This window comes from Drosophila virilis, chromosome 5 (assembly GCF_030788295.1).
Source record: "Drosophila virilis strain 15010-1051.87 chromosome 5, Dvir_AGI_RSII-ME, whole genome shotgun sequence".
NCBI lineage: Eukaryota > Metazoa > Arthropoda > Insecta > Diptera > Drosophilidae > Drosophila > Drosophila virilis.
The window spans coordinates 1794686-1806434 of record NC_091547.1 but is presented as its reverse complement, the minus strand read 5'-3'; the positions used below and the strand labels follow the sequence as shown (position 1 = coordinate 1806434).

The 11749-nt window shown below is 42.7% G+C and overlaps 2 protein-coding genes across 2 annotated transcripts; both read left to right on the top strand.

Moving 5' to 3' along the window:
- Positions 1-1628: 1628 nt before the first annotated feature.
- Act57B (Actin 57B) lies at positions 1629-3656 on the top strand. Its single transcript, XM_032436066.2, has 2 exons — positions 1629-1787; positions 2426-3656. Exons 1-2 carry the CDS (start codon positions 1748-1750, stop codon positions 3514-3516), a joined length of 1131 nt encoding a protein of 376 aa, XP_032291957.1. The 5' UTR covers positions 1629-1747; the 3' UTR covers positions 3517-3656.
- A 5321-nt stretch (positions 3657-8977) lies between these two features.
- On the top strand, positions 8978-9703 carry LOC26531830 (uncharacterized). Its single transcript, XM_015168897.3, has 2 exons — positions 8978-9137; positions 9311-9703. The coding sequence occupies exons 1-2, from the start codon at positions 9074-9076 to the stop codon at positions 9433-9435; spliced, it is 189 nt and encodes a 62-aa protein (XP_015024383.1). The 5' UTR covers positions 8978-9073; the 3' UTR covers positions 9436-9703.
- Positions 9704-11749: the final 2046 nt, after the last annotated feature.

The window sequence follows — 11749 nt, the reverse complement described above, 5'->3', positions numbered from 1 at the left end:
TTCAATGCTTGCTCGGTAGCCCGTTGTATTTGTGGAATTGAAAGGAAATGGGGAAGAAGCAGAGTCGTGGACTGTTACCAGCCAGTTTAAATATAGTCGGAGAATGGCTAAATATATAAACAAAAACAAAAATATTTTCTTGGCGAATTTTGAATTCGCCTAATTCGACTCGTAATATCCATAGATTAGTCATTCCAACTGGCTGTCTAGTTCTAAGCCCCGACATACATACATATGTATATATATATAGATATACATACATGCGAAATTTATCCATCTATCTAACTATATGTAGAGATCTATATAGAGCGCCAATAAAAGCATATGGCCTCGCTGTCCTATTTGCGACATAAATCTTGTCCATTCTTTTACTCTGCAGTAAAACAACATATAACGCAAATATATGTACATATGAATATATATGTATGTATATATGTAAGTGTGTGTTTGGTTGGAAGAGAAGAGTATGCCATAAAACGTAAACATGCCCCACTTAGTTGCTGCTAAAAATAAAGCATAAAACCTAATTTAAATGGATGATACCCTGCAATGGGCCTAGCGACAGGGCTGGCCTGCGATGCCAAACTCCCCCCCAGCCGAGTTGCATACAATTCGTAATTGTAAATAAACAATTTAGTTACTTGAATTATGCTCAGTACATGGTCGTTGGGGGGGAGGGGGGCTGAGTGCGTTGCGCTGGGAAATATGACCAAAAATAGAAGTGCGAACCGTGGAATTTTTCATTGAAGGTGCAAACGTGCGCGAGAGATTCGAGCTGCGAGCTGCGAGCTGCGAGATGTGCGATTGAGATGTGAAATATCGAAAATAGAAAATGAATTTATTACGACATACGAAAAACACGAAAGTTATGAAAACCAAGAAAATTAGAGAATAGGCAACACAACTAGAAGCGGGGGGCAGTGGGCGCGCGTAAATGGGAACGAGGCAAACGAAATTAATTTTCTAAATCCCCCCACGACCTAAAAAAAAAACAAGTAGCAGCAGCAAACGAAAAGGAGAAAGACGAGCAGCGGCAGCCGAATATGCGCGCTCTCACGCACACCCGCACAGGCAGACAGCAGCGGCAGCAGCAGAGCGTGTGAGAGCGCGTGAGAGCGAGAGCGAGCACGCTGGAGCAGCAGCCTTGCCTTATACGGCACTTTTGGACTCTGGGCAAGCAACTCTGCTTCGGCCAGACGTTTTGTTTCGTACGTTCACACGAAGGCGCCGCCCGATTGCGATCTGCATGCTCGATCATGCCGAACTGCTTTGTTGCACGCTCGCGTTCTCGCATGCTCTCTCGCTTGCGCCACCAGCATTTGTCCAAAGGCGGCCCCCCCCTATGCTAAGGATCTATTTTTAGGCGTCGCTGCCGTTGCCGAAGGTGGGCGCAGATATCCATGAGCGAGCATGTGTTGCTGTATTTGTAGCTGTGTCTGCATGAATATCTCTAGCTATATTTGTGTTCTTGTTGTTGTTGTTGTTGTTGTTTCTGTTGGTATTGCTTTTGATGCTATGCTGCTGCTGCTGATGGCCTGTACAGGGGCTGAGGGGGCTGGCGGGGACCCAACGGCTGTGACGATGTTCAATTTTCTTGAACGCCAAGACAAATCGCTGCTGGTATAAAATCCGTGTACCAACGCGGGGATACGTTAGTCAGTCAGTTGTGTTCCAAAGCGTACACATTGCCGTATTTCTTGATTTAAATTCACCCGTGGTACCGTAATACAAACAAACCCCAGACAAAATGTGTGACGATGAGGTTGCTGCTTTGGTCGTTGACAATGGTGCGTATACCGAAAAAAAAAGAAATGAAAATCAAAGAAAATAGATAGCTGGACAACTATTAACGGATAGAGAAACGGATTATACACTTTATTTGTGGATTATATTTTCAAGGATCAATCAGTGCAGTGTTCAAAAGTGCAACACACAAAAGATGTGCATTAACAAAACTTGAGCAAAACTAATTTGCGAATTTTCACAATAACAATTTCCCCAACAAACATTTTCCAACACATTCCCCAAAAGAATTGTGATATTTTCGAGAAGAACAAAAACTTCCCTAGAAATCCAACAAAAATGTATCTACACATACTTCCACTGAACATTTTCCAAAGATTTTGACATAGTTTCTCAATAACAATTTTCTGAACAAATAAAAAAGATACACATGTTATCCAACACATTCCCCAAAATAATTGAAATGGAAAATTCCAAATATTTCAAGAAATTTCCCTTGATCACATTTCTAGAGCACTTTGCTCGGGAGTCATCCCCTAAATTTGATCAGTTGGAAATTATCTCACATTTTTTTGGGAAATTTCCCACGAAGTACTCTATCCGTTTGGGGTCGCCCTGATTTGTAGTTTTTTTTTTTCGTATTTTTGCTAACGGACGTTTGGTTTGTGTCTTTGCTATGCAGGCTCCGGCATGTGCAAGGCCGGTTTCGCCGGTGATGACGCACCCCGTGCCGTCTTCCCCTCAATTGTCGGTCGTCCACGCCACCAGGGTGTGATGGTCGGTATGGGCCAGAAGGACTCGTATGTCGGTGATGAGGCTCAGTCCAAGAGAGGTATCCTCACCCTGAAATACCCAATTGAGCACGGTATCATCACCAACTGGGATGATATGGAGAAGATCTGGCATCACACCTTCTACAATGAGCTGCGTGTTGCCCCCGAGGAGCACCCAGTCCTGCTGACTGAAGCCCCCCTGAACCCCAAGGCTAACCGCGAGAAGATGACCCAGATCATGTTTGAGACCTTCAACTCGCCAGCCATGTATGTCGCCATCCAGGCTGTGCTCTCCCTGTACGCCTCCGGTCGTACCACCGGTATCGTTCTGGATTCCGGTGATGGTGTCTCCCACACCGTCCCCATCTATGAAGGTTATGCCCTGCCCCACGCCATCCTCCGTCTGGATTTGGCTGGTCGCGATTTGACCGACTACCTGATGAAGATCCTCACCGAGCGTGGCTACTCTTTCACCACCACCGCTGAGCGTGAAATCGTTCGTGACATCAAGGAGAAACTGTGCTATGTTGCCCTCGACTTCGAGCAGGAGATGGCCACCGCTGCCGCCTCCACCTCCCTGGAGAAGTCTTATGAACTTCCCGACGGTCAGGTGATCACCATCGGCAACGAGCGTTTCCGCTGCCCCGAGTCCCTGTTCCAGCCTTCATTCTTGGGTATGGAATCTTGCGGTATCCACGAGACCGTCTACAACTCGATCATGAAGTGCGATGTGGATATCCGTAAGGATCTGTATGCCAACATTGTCATGTCTGGTGGCACCACCATGTACCCCGGTATTGCCGATCGTATGCAGAAGGAAATCACCTCCCTGGCCCCATCCACCATCAAGATCAAGATCATTGCTCCCCCAGAGCGCAAATACTCCGTATGGATCGGTGGCTCCATCCTGGCTTCCCTGTCTACCTTCCAGCAGATGTGGATCTCCAAGGAGGAATACGACGAGTCCGGCCCCGGCATTGTCCACCGCAAGTGCTTCTAAGCATCTACTTGCTAATCATCTCCAGCGTCTGCCTAGTGGCCCATGCCTTGTCTTATGCCTGGCTCTGGGTCTACTTTGCACATACGCAATCCAACAACAAGAAGAACAACATCAAACACATCTCCGAACATCCGAGATGCCCAGCCATCTGTTTTTTGAATGTCATTTAACCAATGTGTCATCATCCTTGGTTCCAGATTATTTTTTGTACTGACTGAACACTTTGTAATGAAAACGAACCCCATTTAATTGTTTATTTTGTGTGTTTTCATCAATGTTAACCATCTGATTATTTTATTAAGAAACGCCAGCCTCTTGTTTTGTATAGAACATCCTTCAATAGTCTAAATGGGGTCTATTGCTACGAAATATAAAATGATCGCATGAATGTAATTTTAATTAAAAACAAATGAATTTATAATTATTTATAAATAAAAACGATTTTTTAGATTTAATTCTTTTCTAAAAATCTGATGATGATGATGATTTTCACAACGGGCAGGGCATGGGGCGTAGGCGGATCAGGGGCTGGGCGGGGTTCAGGCTCGGCTGGCTTAACCGTGGGAACTGGCATCCATATGGCGAGCTGCCTGTCGCTGCCTGCTCTCGTTTCTCTTGGCGAATGTTTCCGGATTTCTATTTTCACAGGCAACTCGAAAACTAGAAAAGCTTTTCCGTCCGGTTCCAGCCGGCTGCGTTTCATATTTCCCATGCTTTTCTAGAGCTTTCTGGTCAGTTGCCTAATCGTGGCCAAAAATATTTTCGAAATGCTTTTGCCCCCACGCCTGTGTATTCGAAAATTCCAAATGCTCTTCGGATATTTTTAGCTGAGAACAGCGGCATTCCAAAGCCAAAAGCATATCGAGAAATAGCATTTGTTTATGCACAGCCCGATCTGAGGAAGAGTAACTCGATAGGCCATGACGCAGATAGCTCAGAACGGAGCAAACATCGCCCAGAACATGGCAAAGATCAAAGCATTTGGATTTTCGTTAGATGAATATGTGACAAGGCTAGACGACTGTGAGAAATACCCTGCAAGCGTCTTACACATTGTTATACATATCGATTATGTATATAATACATATATACATATATTCCACATTTAACATTCCAAGGATCTGATTTGACGCTTAACTCGTAACGAGGAATTTCAAGACATGGCTAGACGACTATATTATACCCTGCATATCCTTTTCAGACATTGTTAGACAAAGAACATATATTATAAAAATATAATATGTCTATTGCATTCTAAGGATCCGATATGTCGCACAACTAGCTAGCAAAGAAATTGGCATCTTGAATAGGGCTAGAGGACTATGGGAAATACCCTGCAAGGAAGTTGAGGGATTGTTCGAATCTCTAAACAAAAATTTTGATATATTAAAAAATATAGAATATTTCTTTTGCATTATGAAGAGTTGATAAATTTGACTAGCTAGCAAAGAGTATAATGAGTATAGTTTAAGAAATACCCTGCCAGCAGTTCAGGAATGGTGAAAATTATAAATTATTAAAGAATTCAAGAAGGAACCTTAAGTACGATGAAGTGCTCATATAATGCTGAGTTCCTAAGCTACCCCATATAATTTAAATTACAGGGCATTAACAAGCTGACAATTTTGACAACAGATTAAACAAATTGGCGGCTATATAATGCACCAAATGCAAAGCAGACAAATTACCAAATGCCTAAGAGCTGGCATTATGATCTATCTTGAGTACAAAAAGAGAATGTTTTGCCACAAATTGTGGCTGCAGCAGGGAATATACACACACGCAGACAGTTTGTCAACGTTGGGGCGTTTAATTAGAACTCGATCTTCATGAATGAAAATTGTGTTTGGCGGCCAGATACGTGTGCATCTGGCAACTGCAGACGATGGCCAATTAATGGGCGCCTAATCTGGCAGTTAGCCAGCAAAAAAATGAAAAAAGAAAATGATGGCTAAAATGGGCGCAAATTGCTGGCCGATCGAAGTCGAGTTCCTGGCTCGGCCGGCAACGGCTGCCACATTTTCTCAAGCGAATCACTTTACAGGGCGCTGCACAACAATGCGCAAAGTCAAAGTCAAAGTCGGCGACGTTGTCAAAGCCAAATCCAAATGCAGAGCCAGCCCATCGTACAGCCCAACGACAACCCCAAAAAAGTTTCGGCCCACTAATCAATTTGCACAAAAACAAAAATAAACACGCACACAATAAGCGGGCACGTCGAAATAATGCAATTTTCAGTTTTATTTAATTTCCATACAAATTCGATTTGAAATTCATAATAAAGAGCACAAATACACTCGTTGCCCCGTTTCCACACGTTTCCACCCGTTCGCCCAAGTTTTCAAGTATGCCACACAGAACGGCCCATATGGTCAATTAGTTTATGACTGGCGCGGCACAAAGCACAATGAGGAGGGCATCAAGTTCTTCAAGAAGCTTTGCGACCGCCTCATGCACACACACACACACACACACACACACACACACAGTCGCCCACGCACACACGCCATCGCACACACATTGTTTTCACTTCAATTATTATCGATGCCACCAAATATGAAAAAAATACCGAGCTTGTGTATTCGCTCAAGCGTATGCAAAGTACTCCTGAGACTTAAAACCTTTTTAAAATCGCATATTTTGCATGCTTAAACTTTAATTGCACTTAGATGCCACAAATGTACATATAAGATAATGAGCTAGTCTCCTTTGCAGATGGAAGATACGAAAGCGATATGCCATACAAATGATTTACCACAATTATTATTAGCTGCGTATACTTAAGCTAGTTTACTTTGTCGCTTGCAAGTTGGAAGATAAGAAAGCGATATCAAAGCGATAGGCAAAAGATACTTTGTCAATTTCTTTAGCGACAAGTGAATTCCTGGTATGACTTATTTGCGCCATGAATATTACCAAGTTATTAACTCGTATATTCCATATATCAGGGGGGGGGGAACCCTTTTTTGAGTTTCATATTGAGCGTTAAATGCAGACTGCATAAAATTGCGCGAACAAGGCGATTTAATTTGATTGATTTCAATTTGGCCCACTCCAATTTGGGCGAGAGAGATTCGAGATTCGCAAGAATAATAAAAGCGTCACATTTGATTGCATTTTTTGTGTGAAATTGGGCTGACAATGTGCGCTGACCAAATAATACAAGCGGAACCCATTCAACTGCGAACTGGCACACACACGCACACACAAAAGGGGGTGCATCAATGGGGGTGATTGGCATTTGTCTATGTGTGTGTGTGTGTGTGTGTGTGTACAGGCACAGCCCACACCCGCTCAGCGGAGGCTCTTGTCCGCGTGCTGTGTAAACGTGTTAGGGCTGAAATAAAAAATTGCACTTTACGCAATTTATGTGCAAATTTCTGCAATGACTTTAAAGCGTTGCGAGTTTGATGGGTGGGGCGGGGAAGGGTAGTGGGGGCATGCAAAATGCCATTATAATCGCGCGCTAATTGACTCTAATCGACTGGACATGTGCACAGGGGTTGTTCGAGCTACATAAAAGCAGCCCAAAAATATATTTGAAGACTTGGCCACAATCCTTAGCCCGGCCGAGAAACGAGAAACGAGAGCTGAGCAGGTCTTTGGCCACTTGATTAGTTTCAGCCAAATGAGACTTAAGAACACTTCAGCTCGAGTGCGTTAAATCTGGCCATTATGCTAGCCAAAGTGCCCACAAATTAGTGCGAGTAATGTGTCTATTTAACAGCTATGGGCGATATTTAAATAAGCCGCCGGCTGAAAAGGCGACAAGAGCCAACAAATTGCAACAATTGCGGCGACAATCCGACGGCCCGAAATCCCATATACACACGCACACACGCACCCATTGTGCGCTTCTCTCACACACACACTCGCACACATGACACCTTTTTGGCTAATACCTGCCCGGCACACGGATAGGTGTCTCTGCATACAGTTGGAAAAATAATTATGCGCCTGATTTAACTCTAAATGGTTGATAATTTGTGACAAATGGCACTGTATTTCACACACTCCGGCCCGAGTGTGTGTGTGTGCGTGCGTGTATATTATCTGTGTATTTTTTTAAGTGCTTTGCACTTGAATTTTACCGTTCTTTTTTTCTGGGTGCGTCCTTGAAAGGACATTGTTGATGGCAACGCTAACAGCAAGTTTGACATTCGCATTGGCAGTTGAGCAGAAAATCTGCCCGGCAAAATGGCTTCGCTCATCGAATTATGAATAAATGTGTGTTGACAGCCACAGAAACAAACAACAGGCACGAGTCGGGTGTGCTGCACTAGCAGTTGCCCTGTACGGATAGCCGTAGCTGACAGATATTCGATTACATATTGTGATATGTTTGGATTTCTTCAAATTATTTATACCATGATTGCTTACTACAGATACTTTTGTATCTCCGAGATATAATTGTATCTCAAATATACTATTGTATCTCAAATATACTATTGTATCTCAAATATACTATTGTATCTCCGAGATACATTTGTATCTCAAAAATACTATTGTATCTCAATATATTTAAATGACTGCTTATTGCTGATACTCTTGTATTTCAAAGATACTCTTGTAATTAAATGATAAATGAGGTCCCATCTTAAATAGACTGAAGATTAATCAAACTTATGCAAAGATACTTTTGCTAGCCAAATTTAATCGAGACAAGCTCCCTTTAGTTCTTAAGTCTCGCTCTTTTACATCACAAATAAAATATCTGACCCGGCCACGCCTCTAAAACTCAATTCGATTGCTTTGCGAAGTGGCTGAAGGGCTGATAAATTTATAGCCACAGCTAAGGAAATGGGCAAGGAAATTCGCATTTATTATAATCGCCGCATAATCATGGGAAATGCGAAAAGTGAAAAGAAAATTGCTGTCAATTTCCAGCGTCAGTTTACCCAATTGAGCACAATTGGCGTTTTGTCATGCCTACGCAAGCAGATCAAAAAAGATATATATACACATATATACATAGTATAAAAAAGTAAAGTAAAATAAAATTAATTTGCCAAAGAAGAAGGCGGCAACAACAATGCGACAGTCGCTGCTCAAACATTGCAATTTGTGGCGCGTTTCCGGCTTCCGCAGTTAGCGCGAATGAGCAGCAGCAGGACGAAGGACGAAGAACGAAGAACGAAGCAGGCAGCAAGTCTGCCTGCGCGTCTATCAGACAGTCGGAAAATGGTGAAAAGGACGCGCAGCTTCAATTGTCATCAAATTCGTTTGATGTGCTTTCTGTCGCATAACAATTTTATGCCCATTCTCACACTCTGCCTCCCTCTTTCTTTCTTTCCCTGCGCTACGATTAGCGGGCACTTAGAGCAGTTAAGAGTTTCATTGAGTTTATTAAATCAGGCGTAATAATTGGGCCAATTGCGCTCCACTAAAATTGACTACATTCTCGACCTAGAAATCGATGCGGCATGCTTCACATTCGATGCCAGTTCCAGGCAGGCTATGCCTTAAGCATAGCCCAGTTCTTATATTCAAAATTCAAAATTCACAGCTCACAGCTCGAGTTGAAGACGTAAATTTTCGGTTTTTTGGTTTAGTCAAAATGCCCTTCGCCGACGATGACTGGCGTCTAAATGCCACAATCAATCACATATCCAGCGAACTAGGCAAGTCACAAGGAAATAAATATTAAATATATCAAAATAATTATTTTATGTAGGACTTAGAAAACTTGAAATAATAATAATAACAAAATTAATTATAATTGATAGATACTTTTGATACAAATTTATGTTTATGTCAAATTTCTGTTTTTCTTTTATATTTCTGCAATGCGCAGAGCGCACACATTTGGCCCGCTCTCCCCAGCTGCTGCGGGAGTTGGACAACATCAAGGAGACCTGCCACGAATTGGGCCAGCCGGAAAGTTTTCGCTTAAAGCAGTACTACAATGAGGACGTCTGAGGTTCATCGGGGCGCAAAAAGGGAGCGAAGGAAAATAAATAAAAGAAATGCATAAACCTATCCAAATCACAGGAAAGTCATCAGCGACACCTGTCGAGCTGCTCACCTGGCAATTAATAAAACGCAACGAGTAACTTGGTTAAAACAAACAAACCGAAAGGCGATAACAACTGACACGCCAGCCGAGAGGCAGCAGAGGCAGGCAACAGAAACAGTTTACAAATTGCGACAAAAGTTACGGAAATTTAATTAAAATCAAATACATTCATTTGCCAGCGCGCTTTTTGGTAGGACCAAAAAAGGGGGCCAAAATGAAGGGGGTAGCGAATTCTCAGTCAGGTGTGACTTGATAGTTTATAGCACGCTTCACGAAGGGCGAGTGTGTGTGCGGGTGTGTGCGGGTGTGTGCGGGTGTGTGTGTGTGTGCTTGTCACTAGTTTTCCGCGTCGTTGAATAAACAAAATGTAAACAAAGTTTAACAGCAATGACACAGAGCACACACACATATACAGCAAGCACACACACACACACACACACACACACACACCTTCACACTCACTCGGCTCTAACCCCACCAAAAACTCACACTTGAACAATTGTTGTTGCTGCTTTTTTTTTTTTTATTAATATTATTTATGAGCCTGTGGTTGTATTTTGAATGAATGCCTAGAGTAAAGGTGTATCTACCAACACACACAAACACACACACACACACACACACCTACACCAACCTGCCTTGCCATCATTTACAGCCAGCAGCTGCTCAATTTCACAGCGCACACATTTGATTAACTTAATTTAATAGTATTTTGTTATTTTTCGTTTTTGTTGTCACTTTATTTAATACTCGTGTTCGTGTGCTTTTTGATATATTTGTTTGTTTATTTAATTTATTAGCATTATAAATAGGCACAGCTTGACGGTTCAGACCCAGTTTTTATTGCCCGTTCTGGGTCTGGGTCTGCAGAAAAGGGGTTTTGGGGTTTTATTTCGTATAATTGCCGACGCTCTCCATTCGATTTCCAATATGGAGCTTATTACAAATGAAGATGTATTTAAATAGACAGGATAAGGTCCTGGTATAAATATTTTAACTATGATTGCGACAATTGTCCAAAAATCAGCTGAGCCTTAGCTTGAAACTAAGACCAAAGTCTTGAATGTATGAAACTAGCTTCATGAGTTTAAATCTCATCAAAAATTATATAATATTAATTTGATAGGCTGGATCCATTACAATTTACTTTTATTTAATTCCAACCACAAAATATGCATTATCTATATCTTTGTCTATTTCCATTACAAGAGTATCAATATCAAAATGCACAAACTAGCCAAGGTGAGGCCTTAAAGCAGATCCTTTCATAAAACTGCCTGCAAACAAAGGAGAGGTAAGAAAATAAATAAAATGTCGTCAATTATGTGTGTGTGGAGAGACGAGGCGACCATTGGCTAATGAGGACACAATTAACTGCACAATTGCCCAGCAGCAGAAGAAGAGACAGCAGGAGCAGGAGCTGTGATGGCAGCTGTACAGACTGGACAAGCTCTACCTGAGGTCCTGTCGAGGACTGTTGGCCAAAACACAGATAAACAACAAATCGTTTGACAAATCAGGCATGAAACCATTTTGGCAAAACGATAAACAAAAGCAACTCGGCTGCTGCTGCTGCTGCTGCTGCTGCTCATTCTTTAATCACAAGGACACTTAAGGACGAACAGCCAGGATCAGTAGCTCAGCTGCTGCGAGCGATAAATAAGGCACAGCTTAGCTCATTGAAAGTCAGCACAAAAAGGAAAACTTCACTTCACTTTCAACGCCGCCAAGGATAAGATCCTTGCGGCTCTGGGCGGCTCACTTTGAAAACGTTACAAAAAAAAAAGTATCGGGTATCGGATTGCGACTGTCGCCAACATGCTTACAGGGTATACAGGCGCGCATATATCCTGTCGGAAACTGTTGCGGTGATCCTCGTCGCGATCGTCGTGTCATGCGATATGCTGCGTAGGCAGCGGCAGCGTCTCAAGTCGGAGCAAATTACCGTAATTATCCTGCTGCAACAAAATGGCGCTCATTAGGCGCGCCTCCTTCAGCCGCGCCCACACAATGGGGCGCACAACGAGCCGCAGAGACAAGCGCTGCATAATTATTTTTCGCTGACAACTTTTTGATGAATTATATAATTTTTTAAGTGCACCACAAATGATGCGCCTGATGATAATGACAACGATGATGACAATGATAATGATAATGATGATGCTGATGATGTGGCAAGCACAGGCTGAAGGATGCGCAGGACGACAAGCGGGGCTG